This window comes from Haliotis cracherodii, unplaced genomic scaffold (genome assembly GCF_022045235.1).
Source record: "Haliotis cracherodii isolate W230 unplaced genomic scaffold, xgHalCrac1.p SCAF_25, whole genome shotgun sequence".
Lineage (NCBI taxonomy): Eukaryota > Metazoa > Mollusca > Gastropoda > Lepetellida > Haliotidae > Haliotis > Haliotis cracherodii.
This window is the reverse complement of record NW_027266281.1, coordinates 3,770,664-3,789,084: the sequence shown is the minus strand read 5'-3', so window position 1 is coordinate 3,789,084 and position 18,421 is coordinate 3,770,664. Positions and strand designations below refer to the sequence as shown.

General features: G+C 38.2%; 2 protein-coding genes across 2 annotated transcripts in view; one reads left to right on the top strand and one right to left on the bottom strand.

Moving 5' to 3' along the window:
• Positions 1-18,421, top strand: part of LOC139472807 (uncharacterized) — a 74,234-nt gene that overhangs the window by 19,239 nt on the left and 36,574 nt on the right. The window lies entirely within an intron of this gene.
• Positions 5,195-18,421, bottom strand: part of LOC139472572 (uncharacterized) — a 33,892-nt gene continuing 20,665 nt past the window's right edge. Inside the window, exons 12-16 of the mRNA XM_071255042.1 lie at positions 16,462-16,581; positions 15,792-15,875; positions 6,503-8,104; positions 5,847-6,095; positions 5,195-5,337 (exon numbers count right to left, since the gene is read on the bottom strand). Of these exons, the coding sequence (XP_071111143.1) occupies positions 5,195-5,337; positions 5,847-6,095; positions 6,503-8,104; positions 15,792-15,875; positions 16,462-16,581 (2,198 nt within the window). The remainder of the gene's footprint in view (positions 5,338-5,846; positions 6,096-6,502; positions 8,105-15,791; positions 15,876-16,461; positions 16,582-18,421) is intronic.

Genomic DNA, 18,421 nt, shown 5'->3' with positions numbered 1-18,421 from the left:
TACATATAATGATACAAACAATGATACATACTCTGGTACAAACAAGAGGCCCATAGGGGCTGTATCGCTCACCTGGATATTTATGCAATCCTGACAAATATACATTTGCATTGTACATGTATAAAATACTGCAAATATTTCATAATTTTATGTCAGCAGTTAAAAGTGGTGGATGGCAAATCTGATGGTATGAACGTGTACTTCTCTAGATACAAATGTAGCATAAAGATCTGAACCATGTCCATGTTATAAGTTTCCAGAGGCAAGGCTAGACCCCTGGGCAAATCCTATTGGCATAAATGTATTATTCTCTTCATAACAAACAAATGTGTACAATGTATTTGTTTATTATAGGGTGGGGATAATATCGATTTGCATGTTAAGGTCAAGGTTCTAACTCCTTTGGGTGTGGCGGACAGATGAACAGAAGGGCCAGTCTGGGTAGCATATGTGCATTCCTCTCATGATACTCAGCAATTGTACATATGGTTATGCGGTTGGGATCTTAACAGTGTCCAAGTTATAAACTCTTTTGGCCCCGCCCCTCAGCCCCTTAGGGGGGTCAGCCCCTCCATTTGTACAATTGTGAATCCCCACCATTGGAGAATGCTTCCAACCATATATGGCTGATATCTATCTCTTAGGTCCAGAGGAGAAGTTGTTTAAAGCAATATAGCCAAATTACCCCTATTTGGTCCCGCCCCTCAGCCCCTTGGGGGCTGATCAGCCCTTCCATTTGTACAATTTTGAATTCTCACCACCGGGGAATACTTCCAACCATATATGGCTGATATCTATCATTTAGTTCCAGAGAAGAAGTAGTTTAAAGCAATAGAGACAAATTACCCCTATTTGGTCCCCTAGGGGTACAATCCCACCATTTGTACAATTTTGAATCCCCACCACCTAGGGATGCTTCCAGTCAAATTTTGTTAGTTTCCAATCAGTGGTTCAGAAGAAGTCATTGGTAAAATAAATGTTGACGTACGGACACCAGGCTGACGCCAGATGCCACTGTATGGACCCGGTGAGCTAACGATGATACATACATACAATGTTACGATCAATGATACAAACATACAATAATACATACAAACCATGATACATACATGTGAGTGAGTTAGTGAGTGAGTATGGTTTTACGCCGCTTTAAGCAACATTCCAGCAATATCGCTGCAGGGGACACCAAAAATGGGCTTCACACATTGTACCCATGTCGATGATACATACATACAATGATACAAACAATGACACATACATACAATGGTACAATCAATGAACATACACACAATGAAACATACATTGATACTTATATACAATGATAATTAATAAGACAGGAATATGGGCTTCCATAATTACCTTGGTACTAAATTTCAACCAGCAAGTAGCAAGTATTTCAAGCACATTCCAAAGGGCTGGTCTGCACAGTAAGTATTTCAAGCACATTCCAAAGGGCTAGTCTGCACAGCAAATATTTCAAGCACATTCCAAAGGGCTAGTCTACATAGCAAGTATTTCAAGCACATTCCAAAGGGCTAGTCTGCACAGCAAATATTTCGAGATCATTCCAAAGGGCTATTCTGCATAACAAGTATTTCATGGTCTTTCCTAACGGCTACTCTGCATAACAAGTATTTCAAGCACATACAAAAGGTTTATTCTGCATTACAAGTATTTCAAGATTATTCCAAAGGGCTATCCAGCAAAGCAAGTATTTTGGCACATTCCAAAGGGCTATTCTACATGGCAAATATTTCAAGCACATTCCAAAGGGCTAGTCTGCACAGCAAATATTTCGAGATCATTCCCAAGGGATTTTCTGCATAACAAGTATTTCAAGCACATTCCAAAGAGCTATCCTGCATTACAAGTATTTCAAGCACATTCCAAAGGGCTATTCTACATGACAAATATTTCAAGAACTTTCCTACGGGCTACTCTGCATTATGAGTATTTTAAGCAGATTCCAAACGGTTATTGTGCATAGCAAGTATTTCAAGCACATACAAAAGGGCTACTCTGCATAACAAGTATTTCAAGCACATTCCAAAGGGCTATCTTGCATAGTAAGTTTTTTAAGCACATTCCAAAGGGCTATCCCCCATTGCAATTATTTCAAGGTCTTTCTTAAGAGCTACTCTGCATAACAAGTATTTCAAGCACACTCCAAAGAGCTATCCTGCATTGCAAGTATTTCATGGTCTTTCCTTACAGCAACTGCATAACAAGTATTTCAAGCACATACAAAAGGGTTATTCTGCATTACAAGTATTTCAAGATCATTCCAAAGGGCTATCCAACAAAGCAAGTATTTTGGCACATTCCAAAGGGCTATTCTACATAGCAAGTATTTCAAGCACATTCCAAAGGGCTAGTCTGCACAGCAAATATTTCGAGATCATTCCAAAGGGCTTTTCTGCTTAACAAGTATTTCAAGCACATTCCAAAGAGCTATCCTGCATTGCAAGTATTTCATGGTCTTTCCTTACGGCAACTGCATAACAAGTATTTCAAGCACATACAAAAGGTTTATTCTGCATTACAAGTATTTCAAGATCATTCCAAAGGGCTATCCAGCAAAGCAAGTATTTTGGCACATTCCAAAGGGCTATTCTACATAGCAAGTATTTCAAGCACATTCCAAAGGGCTATTCTACATGACAAATATTTCAAGAACTTTCCTACGGGCTACTCTGCATTATGAGTATTTTAAGCAGATTCCAAACGGTTATTGTGCATAGCAAGTATTTCAAGCACATACAAAAGGGCTACTCTGCATAACAAGTATTTCAAGCACATTCCAAAGGGCTATCTTGCATAGTAAGTTTTTTAAGCACATTCCAAAGGGCTATCCCCCATTGCAATTATTTCAAGGTCTTTCTTAAGAGCTACTCTGCATTACAAGTATTTCAAGCACATTCCAAAGAGCTATCCTGCATTGCAATTATTTCATGGTCTTTCCTTACAGCAACTGCATAACAAGTATTTCAAGCACATACAAAAGGGTTATTCTGCATTACAAGTATTTCAAGATCATTCCAAAGGGCTATCCAACAAAGCAAGTATTTTGGCACATTCCAAAGGGCTATTCTACATAGCAAGTATTTCAAGCACATTCCAAAGGGCTAGTCTGCACAGCAAATATTTCGAGATCATTCCAAAGGGCTATTCTGCATAACAAGTATTTCAAGCACATTCCAAAGAGCTATCCTGCATTGCAAGTATTTCATTGTCTTTCCTAATGGCTACTCTGCATAACAAGTATTTCAAGCACATACAAAAGGGTTATTCTGCATTACAAGTATTTCAAGATCATTCCAAAGGGCTATCCAGCAAAGCAAGTATTTTGGCACATTCCAAAGGGCTATTCTACATAGCAAGTATTTCAAGCACATTCCAAAGGGCTAGTCTGCACAGCAAATATTTCGAGATCATTCCAAAGGGCTTTTCTGCATAACAAGTACTTCAAGCACATTCCAAAGAGCTATCCTGCATTGCAAGTATTTCATGGTCTTTCCTTACGGCAACTGCATAACAAGTATTTCAAGCACATACAAAAGGGTTATTCTGCATTACAAGTATTTCAAGCACATTCCAAAGGGCTATCCAGCAAAGCAAGTATTTTGGCACATTCCAAAGGGCTATCCCCCATTGCAATTATTTCAAGGTCTTTCTTAAGAGCTACTCTGCATAGCAAATATTTCAAACACATTCCAAAGGGCTATCCAGCATAGCAACAATCTCATTAAAATCAGATCTTAGTTCTCGCTACTGCTAAACAAAGATCTGAGGACGACCTTTCATCTGACCAATCAGAGCATCGCTTATCAGATCATGAAAGTGACAGTTAAAATGTGATTTTTGATCGTGCAACCTCAAAAAAAAACACACAGGGTATTCCGAAAGATAGTTATTGTCTTTATGTCTGTAGTCATACAATCCAGATGATCTATTAGCCATTCCAGAATGTTCTTTTGTTCAGTATATATTTTCTTTATTGAGTATATGACAGAATATCTTTCGAAGCGTAGTCGCCAGTTTGAAACTCATGCCATAAAGCTTGATGAAGCTGCCTTCTGATGGGCTATTGTCAACTTCTTGTCAGTCATTCAATTAGACGGTCAAAGTTTGCGAAAGGTCGGTCAAGCTTTATGGCACAAGTTTCAAACTGGCGACTACGCTTCGAAAGATATTCTGTCATATACTCAATAAAGAAAATATATACTGAACAAAAGAACATTCTGGAATGGCTAATAGATCATCTGGATTGTATGACTGCAGACATAAAGACCATAACTATCTTTCGGAATACCCTGTGTGATTTTATTTGAGGTTGCACGATCAAAAATCACATTTTAACTGTCACTTTCATGATCTGATAAGCGATGCTCTGATTGGTCAGATGAAAGGTCGTTCTGACATGACCCGTAATGGGATGTCCTCAGATCTTTGTTTTGGGGTAGCGGGAACTAAGATCTGATTTTAATTAAATTGGCATAGCAAGTACATTAAGCACATTCCAAAGGGCTATATAGCATAGGAAGCATTTCCTCTGCATAGCAAAAATTTCAAGCACATTCTAAAGAGCTATCCTGCATAGCAATTATTTCAAGGTTTTTCCAAAGGGCTATTCTGCATAACAAGTATTTTAAGCATATTCCACAGGGCAATCCAGCATATGAAGTATTACAAGCATGTTTCAAAAGGCTATCCTGCACAAGAATTTTAAGCACATTCAAAAGGGCTAATCTGCATAGCATATATTTTGTGATCATTCCAAAGGGCTATCCTGCATGACAAGTATTTTAAGCACATTCCAAAAGGCTAATCTGCATAGCAAATATTTCAAAAAGATTCCAAAGGGCTATTCTGCATAGTAAGTATTTCAAGCACATTCTAAGGGCTAATCTGCATAGAATATATTTCAAGCACATTCGAAAGGGACATTCTGCATAGCAAGTATTTTATTTTGAGCATATTCCAAAGGGCTAATCTGCATAGCAAGTGTTAAAGCACATTCCAAATGGCAGATGGATGGATGGTGTTCCATTTTAATACCCCTCACAAGTTGAGAGGGATAGTTACATACATGTAGGTGCTAAAGTCCAGGTCACTCAGTCTGACAATTAAAGGGAAGAAGTTTACCATGTGTTGACAGAGCTAAATATGCAATACACTGTATTTTAATGTTCAATTATCTAATTTCCTGAAATGCGTTCCATCTCTTCTTTCTCCTTTGTTGTTGTTTGTTCTGTTCATTCATGATTTTGGTTCTAAGCTGAGCATATGAACAGTCAAGCTTTGAGCTCTGAAGGTATGCAAGAACTGTTTTCCTGTCTGAAAAATAACAAAAGTTGTTAAAATTATGTTCACTCTGAGGTCAACATCAGCAATAGAAATTTACACTAATTCTATAGTCCTTGCCAAACTCCCCAACAGTAAAGTTGTCCTACGGACAAGTAGAAATTTGCCATTTTAAGGATTTTACTATATATGTTATCTTTATGAGTATTAGTGGACTAAAGATGTTACTTTGAAAGGCTGCACAAATAGATATAATCACATATAATCCCATACATAAGTTTAGTCTATGGTTAGAATAAAAATAATTCTATAAAATAATATGACAACTCAATAAAACCCACAAATCTGAAAACACACATTGTGTAATTACCTTGTAAAATACAAACGATATAGTCTTATTTTTTTATATTTATTTCTATTTATGTTAAATCTCAAAGTTGTGAGACAGACATGAGGTCACTCATGTCATGATGGAATGGATGACATCCCATGCGCCTGTGATAACAGAAAAAGGCATGAAAAGCACCCATGCAGAAACTTACTTGGCAATGAATTGCCACTTGGTAGACATATCCACTCCTTAAATGTGTCTCTAATCAGTCTTGTATTTGCCTCTGTCCACTTGAATCTTTTGGTAACAAAATCTCTTGGGCTTTTCTCCACTAAACCTGGACTGGTAAGACACAGAGAGCCTGTATTTACGTCATGGGCATCTTCTTCCTGTTGATCGGCTATTGCACCCATGTCAGGTTGGCTTTGAATCCTAGACTCAGTCGCCAGAGGGGCATCACCTGATTTTAAAAAATGATATAATTGACATCTTGAACACCTTTTACATCACTTGAGTGATTAAAATACAATCAAACTTCAACACACAGAAAAAGAATGTACTGATGCTAGTACTGAGTAGTTTATGATATACATTATTAGTACTGACTAAAATGAAAGGTCTTTCACAAAGTCAAACCTAGTAGCTTTTGTTAGAATCAAAATGGCTTCTTCAAAATCATCATATGCAATGTGCATTGTCTTTCATCACATGTGAGTTCAGTGATCTTATTCAAAACCAGGTAAATTAATCATCCCTATAATTTACACCTTAGACTAGTTATCCTGCTACTAAGAAATGATAAACACTAGACTGCGGGCTACAAAACGTCTATGAAGTCAATAACTCATGTAAGCTATTCATATTTACCTTGATCAATGTGAAGTAGGTGTTTCCCAACTTTTGTAACTTCTTGAATTGGTAGAGGGTACTGGTAGACACCTTCATTGACACCCTTGCTGTGACCCATATGTTTGTAGAAGTATTCTCTGTCAGAAGTAGGAACTTCAAGTGAAGCATATATGGTACTGATTCTGTGTCTTTGTTTTGATGCTGTCAACAACTCTGGATGCTTCACACCAGCTGCATCACACATACTCCTTATAGCATCCCAACCTAGCACATGATATGCTGACTGCTGTGTGTTTGGAAATACATAAGGATTTTCGTCCAGAATCCCAACTTCCTTCCTCTTGTCTTTGTCAGTAAGTATGGACAAGGCACCGACACAGTCTCTTGGGATCAGGACTGGAACTAAATGGTTCCCTTTCCCAGCCTGGTATGCAACCATCATTTCACTGAAGAGCTTTTTCTCCCAGGTCTCCAACTGTTCCACTCTAGAGTCATCGATCCATCTCTTGGCAACTGCATCATCCAAATTTGTAGTTTTTAGTCGTGATGGCTCACCACCCCGTCGTGCATTAAACAGTGTAATCCTGCAGCACACAGCATCTCGGAGAGTAACAAATTCATTGCGGCCAATGAATTCATACTCTGACATCAATCTCTCAATTGTATTCAGAGTATGAACCCTCAAGGTAGTGACTTCCTCTTCTCTTGCTTGCTGTTCTGGCATTCTAAGTCTTTCCTGTCTACTTCTATTGATTGAATAAGCTGCATCTCCAAATAAAATGTTCTGATTTAAATCTAGCAAATGAATAAATTTTTCTATTTCACTTGCTTTGGCATCTTCTTCTTCTCCAAATGAACGCAGCATGAGAAGATTGGCTGATTGTCTCAGGAGATAGAATAAAGAGTTTTTTAAGCCATACTTGAGCCTCCCTTCAGTGGTGGTCACCTCCTCAACTGCTTGCTCCAAAATTGTAAAGTTTCTACGACGAAACATGTCTTCCCCTGTCATACCATGATGTGACTTGCCTCGGAATGCAATGAGTAATCTTGACAAAAGTCGCATATCGTTCATCACCGATTTTCTTGTTTCCATCGTCTTTTCAATTTTTCTTAAGTTTTTTTGAAAGAGAATTCTTCCAATGGCAACTATTGTAGGTTCAGTTTGGCATGTTTTGCCGACTTCATCAGGATGAAAATGAAGTAATACTTCTTTAGAAAAAACATCTTGCTCCTTTGTTGTACGCTCCTTCAAATGCAGCATTTCAACTGGCACGGAACTGGGGACAAATGTGCTATCCTTCATGCATAGGTCCTTGTGTCTATGGTAGAGACGCCGACTATAGAATCCCTTACACAAAGAGCAGCATACAAGATCTTTCTGTCCTTTTCTCTCAGCTTCAAATTCTGGTTTATCTTCTCCTGACTGGTTTTTGTTAAATTCATAAATCCCACGCTTTCTAAAATTCTCAAACATTGTATTTCTTTCTTTTGAGTTTTTGGGAAATTTCATAGCCTCTGAAACTTCAGGAATGTCCTGATGCTGTTTGGATATGTGTCTTGATAATTGTGTTTGACCAATTTTGCAGAATGGGCATCTGCGTTCTGGCTTCCTGTATTTATCTGTGAAAGAAAGAATTTAATGTAAAAAATAATGTATAAGACATAAAAGTTTTAGCCAACCTGCCATATAATGTTACTTTTACTATAAGTATAAGTATATACTATAAGTAACTACAACTTCAGACCGAGTATTAAGTGGTACATATAAACTCTGAAAAAAAAGATACGCAATACAGATATTTTTGGCAATAAAAACAAACTTAGCGGCCCAAGAGGTGCAAAATGAAGAGGTTTAATGTGTTAAAGTGTCAGTGACAGATCATCATATATATATATATACACACATATCATAATCAGCAGACCATTGAGAGAGAGATCATCATATATATATATACACATATCTTCATATATATATATACACATATCATAATCAGCAGACCTTAGGGCAACAGATCATCATATACATATATACATATCATAATCAGCAGACCTTTGAGCAACAGATCATCATATATACATATACACATATCATAATGAGCAGACCTTTGGGCGACAGATCATCATATATATATATATACACATATCATAATCAGCAGACCTTTGAGTGACAGATCATCATATAAATATATATACACATATCATAATCAGCAGACCCTTGGGCAACAGATCATCACAGATATATACACATATCATAATCAGAAGACCATTCGGTGACATATCATCACAGATATATATACATATCATAATCAGCCTACTTTGGGCAACAGATCAACACAGATATACATACATATCATAATCAGCAGACCTTTGGGTGACAGATCATCACAAATATATATCAAATATATATACATGACATAATCAGCAGACCATTGGGTGACAGATCATCACAGATATATATACATGACATAATCAGCAGACCATTGGTGACATATCATCACAGATATATATACATATCATAATCAGCCTACTTTGGGCAACAGATCAACACAGATATACATACATATCATAATCAGCAGACCTTTGGGTGACAGATCATCACAAATATATATCAAATATATATACATGACATAATCAGCAGACCATTGGGTGACAGATCATCACAGATATATATACATGACATAATCAGCAGACCATTGGTGACAGATCATCACAGATACATATACATATCATAATCAGCAGACCATTGGGTGACAGATCATCACAGATATATATACATATCATAATCAGCAGACCATTGGGTGACAGATCATCACAGATATATATATACATGACATAATCAGCCTACTTTGGGCAACAAATCATCACAGATATATATATACGTATCATAATCATTGCCTTTAGGTGACAGATCATCACAGATATATATATACATATCATAATCAGTAGCCTTTGGGTGACAGATCATCACAGATATACATACATATCATAATCAGCAGACCATTGGGTGACAGATCATCACAGATATATATATACATGACATAATCAGCAGACCATTGGGCAACAGATCATCACAGATATATATACATATCATAATCAGGAGATCTTTGGGCGACAGATCACCACAGATATATATACAATTACAAATCATAATCAGTAGCCTTTGGGCAACAGATCATCACAGATATATATACATATCATAATCAGCAGACCATTGGGTGACAGATCATCACAGATATATATACATATCATAATGAGCAGACCATTGGGTGACAGATCATCAAAGATATATATACATATCATAATCAGCAGACCATTGGGTGACAGATCATCACAGATATATATACATATCATAATGAGCAGACCATTGGGTGACAGATCATCACAGATATATATACATATCATAATCAGCAGACCATTGGGCAACAGATCATCACAGATATATATACATGACATAATCAGCAGACCATTGGGTGACAGATCATCACAGATATATATACATATCAAAATGAGCAGACCATTGGGTTACAGATCATCACAGATATATATACATGACATAATCAGGAGACCATTGGGTGTCAGATCATCCCAGATATATATACATGACATAATCAGCAGACCATTGGGTGTCAGATCATCCCAGATATATATACATGACATAATCAGGAGACCATTGGGTGTCAGATCATCCCAGATATATATACATGACATAATCAGGAGACCATTGGGTGTCAGATCATCCCAGATATATATACATGACATAATCAGCAGAAAATTGGGTGTCAGATCATCACAGATATATATACATATCATAATCAGCAGACCTTTGGGCAACAGATCATCCCAGATATATATACACATCATAATCAGCAGACCATTGGGTGACAGATCATCACAGATATATATACATATCATAATCAGTAGACCATTGGGTGTCAGATCATCACAGATATATATACAAATCATGATCAGCAGACCATTGGGCGACAGATCATCACACATATATACATATCATAATCAGCAGACCATTGGGCGACAGATGATCACAGATATATATATACACATATCATAATCAGCAGACCTTTGGGCGACAGATCATCATATATATATATATATACATATCATAATCAGCAGACCATTGGGCGACAGATCATCACAGATATATATACCTATCATAATCAGCAGACCATTGGGTGACAGATCATCACAGATATATATACATGACATAATCAGCAGACCATTGGGTGACAGATCATCACAGATATATATACATATCATAATGAGCAGACCATTGGGTGACAGATCATCACATATATATATAAATGACGTAATCAGGAGACCATTGGGTGTCAGATCATCCCAGATATATATACATGACATAATCAGCAGACCATTGGGTGTCAGATCATCCCAGATATATATATACATATCATAATCAGCAGACCATTGGGCGACAGATCATCACAGATATATATACCTATCATAATCAGCAGACCATTGGGTGACAGATCATCACAGATATATATACATGACATAATCAGCAGACCATTGGGTGACAGATCATCACAGATATATATACATATCATAATGAGCAGACCATTGGGTGACAGATCATCACATATATATATAAATGACGTAATCAGGAGACCATTGGGTGTCAGATCATCCCAGATATATATACATGACATAATCAGCAGACCATTGGGTGTCAGATCATCCCAGATATATATACATATCATAATCAGCAGACCATTGGTGACAGATCATCCCAGATATATATACATATCATAATCAGCAGACCATTGGGCGACAGATCATCACAGATATATATACATGACATAATCAGCAGACCATTGGGTGACAGATCATCACAGATATATATACATATCATAATCAGCAGACCATTGGGTGACAGATCATCCCAGATATATATACATGACATAATCAGCAGACCTTTGGGCAACAGATCATCACAGAGATATATACATGACATAATCAGCAGACCATTGGGTGACAGATCATCACAGATATATATACATATCATAATCAGTAGACCATTGGGTGACAGATCATCCCAGATATATATACATGACATAATCAGCAGACCTTTGGGCAACAGATCATCACAGAGATATATACATGACATAATCAGCAGACCATTGGGTGACAGATCATCACAGAGATATATACATATCATAATCAGCAGATATTTGGGTGACAGATCATCACAGATATATATATACATGACATAATCAGTAGACCATTGGGTGACAGATCATCACAGATATATATACATATCATAATCAGCAGATATTTGGGTGACAGATCATCACAGATATATATCCATATCATAATCAGCAGACCTTTGGGTGACAGATCATCACAGATATATATACATATCATAATCAGCAGACCTTTGGGCAACAGATCATCCCAGATATATATACATGACATAATCAGCAGACCATTGGGCGACAGATCATCACAGATATATATACATGACATAATCAGCAGACCATTGGGTGACAGATCATCACAGATATATATACATATCATAATCAGCAGACCATTGGGTGACAGATCATCAGAGATATATATACATATCATAATCAGTAGACCATTGGGTGTCAGATCATCACAGATATATATACATATCATAATCAGTCGCCTTTGGGTGACAGATCATCACAGATATATATACATGACATAATCAGTAGACCATTGGGTGACAGATCATCACAGATATATATACATATCATAATCAGCAGATATTTGGGTGACAGATCATCACAGATATATATACATATCATAATCAGCCTACTTTGGGCAACAGATCATCACATATATATACATATCATATTCAGCAGATCTTTGGGTGACAGATCATCACAGATATATATACATATCATAATCAGGAGACCTTTGAGTGACAGATCATCATAAATATATATACACATATCATAATCAACCTACTTTGGGCAAAAGATCATCACAGATATATATATACATGACATAATCAGCAGACCATTGGGCAACAGATCATCACAGATATATATCCATATCATAATCAGCAGACCTTTGGGCAACAGATCATCACAGATATATATACACATATCATGATCAGCAGACCATAAAGTGACAGATCATCACAGATATATATACATATCATAATCAGACACCTTTGGGCGACAGATCGTCACAGATCTATATACAAATCATAATCAGCAGACCTTTGGGCGACAGAGCATCATATATATATATATATATACAGACCAGCATTGAAAACGCACCAGCAATAAATCTTGAAATATTACAAAAACACCTTGAGCAATGATTGATTTTAATTATAACAGACATAGACGGATTATTAAGAAAGACGACAAAGGAAACAGGAATACCACACAGTAAAAAAATTTACGTCATCAGTGTGAGGAAGACACATAGGGTTAAAAAGAAAAGTCAATATGTGGTATGTCCGCCATTGGCAGCAACACAGGCCATGCAACATCTTTTCATTGATCGAATAAGTCTCCGAAAAGTGTTCTGTGGGATAGCATTCCACTCTTGACGTAGTGTATCTTCAAGCTCTCTCAGGTTCCGTACTTGCGGACGACGTGAGAGGCGTTGATCCAGGCTATCCCATAGATGTTCAATTGGCAATAGATGGGTGACCGGGCTGGCCATGGAAGCAGAGGCACGTTATCACTCGCTAGGTACTGTGTTGAAACACGTGCTGTGTGTGCTCTTGCATTATCTTGCTGGAAGGTGTGCATATCCTGGTGCTGATGAAAGAATGGGATGACGTGATTTGCCAATATGTTATTCCTGTAGTAAAGGGCATTAACTCTTCTACAACAAACATGGAGCTCTGTTCGATGGTTATGACTGATGCCGCCCCACACCATGACACTCCCTCCCCCCCATCAATATGTCTGTACAACACAGTCATTGTGGTAAAGTTCTCCACGTCAACGCCACACTCGCAGTTGACCGTCAGCATTCCGTAAATGAAAACGGGACTCATCAGAGAACAGCACACCATGCCACTGCCGCAATCTCCAATGACGATGCCTTTTGGCCCGATGCAGACGTTCATTTCGATGTCAATCAGTGGGTATGGGTCCACCATATGGAGGCCGAGCACGTAGCCCTGCTGAGCAGAGACGTCAACGTACGGTGTCAGCGCTGATCAATCCCCGTCGGCCTTGTACGGTTGCTGCAGTCCTGGTAGCCAGAAGTGTACAATCACGAAGATGCCGACGAACAATATGGCGATCCTGACATGGTGTAGTTACACGACGATGACCCGGACGTGGTTGATCGCTGGTGGTTCCTGTCTGCTGGTATGTGCTCAGTAGCCTGAGGACTGTTGAATGATGGCATTGAAACCGTTGTGCAACGACTCTACTTGACATACCAACTTGAAGCATGCCCAAGGCAGGTTCACGTTCCTCTGCTGTTAATCTTGGCATTTCTTGTGTCAGTACCCTTTACGTCTGCAGCAACAAGTGATGTGGCTTTCAAAGTCTGTCTTTTGTAGCCCTATTCTGCATGCTTCCCTTGAAACAAAACATGTTTTCCATGATGCGCACGAAATTTGTTGCGTTTTGGCGTTGTCGCTCCCAAAAAATTTAGGAATGTGTTTTGACAAGCTGTCCTTCTTCATGCTTCACCCAGAACGTCGAATATTATTCATTCACTCATATATTTTCATATGACATAACCCTGGATAAAAATACATCAATTTTCATGGTGGTGCGTTTTCAATGCTGTTCAGTATATATACATATCATAATCAGCAGACCTTTGGGCGACAGATCATCAAAGATATATACATATCATAATCAGCAGACCTTTAGGGAAGGCTGGCTGAAAAGTTCTAAGCCTAAGTGGGATATCTCAATCAGATTGAAACAAACTTTTGCCACCACCAAGTACAATCATTGAATGAATCATAGACATAAGAACTGCAACTGTAGTGTTATTATTGTCTTTGTACCAGGCCATCCTGTGAACCTACCCATTGAAATCACCAGAAATGGACAAAACTGGCCATAGGGCAGTCATCAAGTACCTGCAACTGAAAGGGCTAACTCCAACACAGATACATGCTGATATGGTCTCCACTTTAGGGGATGATGCCCCTTCCTTTTCCAATGTAAAGAAGTGGGCTGCGGAATTCAAGTGTGGCAGAGAGAGCCTTGGCGATGACCCGCGTCCAGGAAGGCCTTCAACAGCAACCATTCTGGAAAACATTACCCGAGTGCATGACATGGTGATGGCTGATCGACGATTGACCACTCGACATATTGCCAGTGTTCTGGGCATCTCTCATGAGTGGGTTGAGCACATTATCACCACTGAGTTGGGAATGAACAAAAGTGTCTGAAAGATGGGTGCCAAAGCTCTTGACAGCGAATCAGAAACATGTCAGATTCCTGACGTCCCGTGACAATTTATGCCGTTTTGAAACAGATCCTGATGATTTGTAAGCATGGATGAGACCTGGATTCATCACTTTCAACCAGAAAACAAAATTCAGTCTAAACAATGGAAGTATCAGGAATCACCAGCCCCCCAAAAAGCCAAGTCGGTTCCTTCTGCTGGAAAGGTGATGGCTTCAGTCTTTTGGGATTCCAAGGGTATTCTGCTGATTGACTATCTTGAAAAAGGCCAGACTATCAATGGCAGATATTATGCTGACCTACTGAGACAGTTGCGTGAAGCTATCAAATCTAAGCGACGGGGAATGCTCAACTAAAGGAGTCCTGTTCCACCAAGACAATGCTCCTGTTCACAAATCGGTGGTTGCCATGACAGCGATCCATGACTGTGGCTTCGAACTCATTGACCATCCCCCTTATTCACCCGATTTGGCCCTGTCAGACTTCCACCTGTTTCCCAAAATAAAAAAGGAACTAGCCGGTTGCCACTTTTCTGGTAATGATGACGTCATTTCCACTTTGATTGAGTTTTTTAGGTTGGCTGAAGAAAATTTCTTCTTGCCCGGCATCCAGGCCTTGCAGCATCGCTGGCAAAAGTGTGTAAACCTGGAAGGGGACTATGTGGAGAAATAAATGAAAACCATCGACTTGGTACGGGTCTTTCACAGTTAGGCTTAGAACTTTTCAGACAGCCCAAGTAGTTTAGGATGCAGTACTACATCCAAACAGAAAGTCCTATGCTTCTGGAAACTTAAAAGGTGTGCTGGAAAGCAAATTCTTGTCATTTGCATCATGATTATCAGGTAGGTTATGGATGTTCACTAATCTTAATTTCTAGAAAAGATGCTATTTAAAACTTAACTTACCTTTCGCCTTTGAGTGCATTTGCATATGCACAGTATATCCCCCTTTCTTTTTTATGACCTTTTGACAGACACCACATCTGAATCCTGAAAAGGCCAACGGAAGAAACTGAAGCTGCTGACTTTGATTTGCAAACAGGTGTCTGCAGTACAATATATCATAATCAAAACACAAAGTATATGTTGGTACCCATTCCTTACCAGCTACATACCAACTGCAGCATTTTGCAAGTTGGCACATATTTCCTACTAACTTTGGAAATGACCAACATGCATGACCAGTAAAGGTGTACGAAGGTCAACAGTACATGCATCATGTACATGTATTGCAAAACAACCCTTGTGTATCAATATTTTCCGATACATTTAACAAAGAATTGATGTTTACTTGCATAAATTATATCTACTATCTTGAGAAATTTGGATGGACTGAGTTCTTATCATAACAGCAAACACTTTTCTCTGTTTACATTCCATATTGATGACATATGCCAGTCTTGTTTATCTGTACTGTCAAAATACATCTTGCAATGTGAAACTTGGATTATTGAGTGAAGTAGTACCATATGAACAGTCAAATATTGGGATATATTGCAAATCAATATAGGCCAAACCTGAGGAACAGTGGATTTTTAATTGTTAATTAACTTTATTAAAAAAGAATAACTCTCACCTGTTTTCTCAACATCAGCTGTTTCTTCCCCGTCTTCCATAAAAACTTCATCATCATGGGATAATTTGTGACGTTCATCTGATGCCACTTGATGCTTGTCCTGTAACTCCTGATGCTGAGCTGTGAAGTTAAAATACAGCAAATATTTCACACTAAATTCCAGTACGAAGCTGTAGTTGATGGAGTCCTAATACACAGTGAAGAATGACTTCTGCAGCATTTCTGCAACAAAGCTAATAAAAATAATAATAATAATAATAATAATAATAATAATAATAATAATAGATCATCATATACATATATCTATATCTATATACATATCATAATCAGCCAACCATTGGGCGAGAGATCATCATAATACAGTGGTCCCTCGCTACAACGCTACCAATGAGGGTCCAAATAATTGGTGGGCGTTTTAGACGATGAACCGTTTAACCGAGGCGGAGTCGTAGGGGAGCGCGCTCGGCCAATCTCACGATCTTCGCCTTGTCTCGCACATTGCAATGATATGAGTTGTTAAGGGTTCATAGTGTAAAAATAATTATACATCCATTGTATTTTCGCCATTTGTTTTATTTATAAGCCCTTACTGTCATATTCAATGTGAAAGTAGTCTACTTACATGAAAATATCGATCGATAATGGTAGTAACAGACGCTATGAGTGAAGAGCCAATCACAATTCATGACACAAATAGAGAGTATTTCAGTGGCATTGATTGGTCAGGTTGCTTAAGATACGGAAAAAGAGAGTTTTAACCAGCACAACATCCTCACGACGTCTAGCTTTTCTTCCACTGTGTACGCTTTCCTCATGTTGAAATTGGACTGCCCTTGATCTTACTTACTTACTTATATTGGAGATTTAACGTGCGCTTTCCGACTGCAAGCGTATGTTGCACACGGCCCGGCCCGGCCCGGCCATTTAATGTGTTTCCGAAAAGGGGGGAAAGTGAATTTGGGCAACCCCGGAGGGGGGCTTTTTTAGTAATTTTGAAATTTTGAGATTTGGAATGAATGCCAAGAGTGGGTTGAGGACGAACTAAGCTGTGTGTGTTAGGTGGTTGTTAGATTAGGTAGTTTTGGTTTTAATATCTTATTTGTGTTTAAATGCGACTAATTAGTCCTGTTTAATTAGGTATTAGCCTAAGGCTTTGAATTTTTCTAATTTATTTTGTGGATTTAGGATTGATTCTAGTGTAAGTGCGGTTTTAAGATTTAGAGTGGTTTGTAGTGTTGTTCGGTGTGTTTGGTAGCATGTGCAGTGAATGAGTACTTGTTCTGGTGTTTCTTGTTTGCAATGTAGGCAGTTTCCTGTTGTGTGTAGATTAGCTATTTTACGGTGATTATTTGGTTTTGTGTGGCCTGTTTGTAGTTTAGTAATTATTTTGTTGATTTTTTTGGATGGGTGTAGTATTTTTGGTTTAGTTAGGTTTTTTTTAGAGTACTTTCCTGATTTGGCTATTTGAGTTTTGGTATATATTTTGCCATTTTTTGTTGATTTTTTGTTTAGTGACACTTTTGATTTCTGATTTTGAGCTGGGTAAGTTTAAGCTTATTTCTGGGAGTTTAAGGGATAATTTTGCTGCTTTATCTGCATTTTCATTTCCAAAGATTCCTACGTGGGTGGGATCCAAATGAACTCTATTTGTTTACCTGCCTTAGTTAAGTTGTTTGAGCTTTTGAGTATTTGATTTATTAGTTTGGGGCGGTTTTTAGTGTTTTTATTTTTGAGGGCTTGTAGTCCACTGAGGGAGTCGGTTAGGATGAGTATTTTTTGGTGTTTTTTAGATTGCTGATTGTGTAGTGCTGAGGCCATGCCCATGAGTTCAGCCATGAATATGGAATGGTTGTTTGGGAGTGGGTAAGATTGATTGTTTTGGTTGGTTGTGCGATGTGGACTCCGAAACCTGTGTGTTTTGAGATCGGATCTGAGGATCCATCTGTGTATATGTGACACC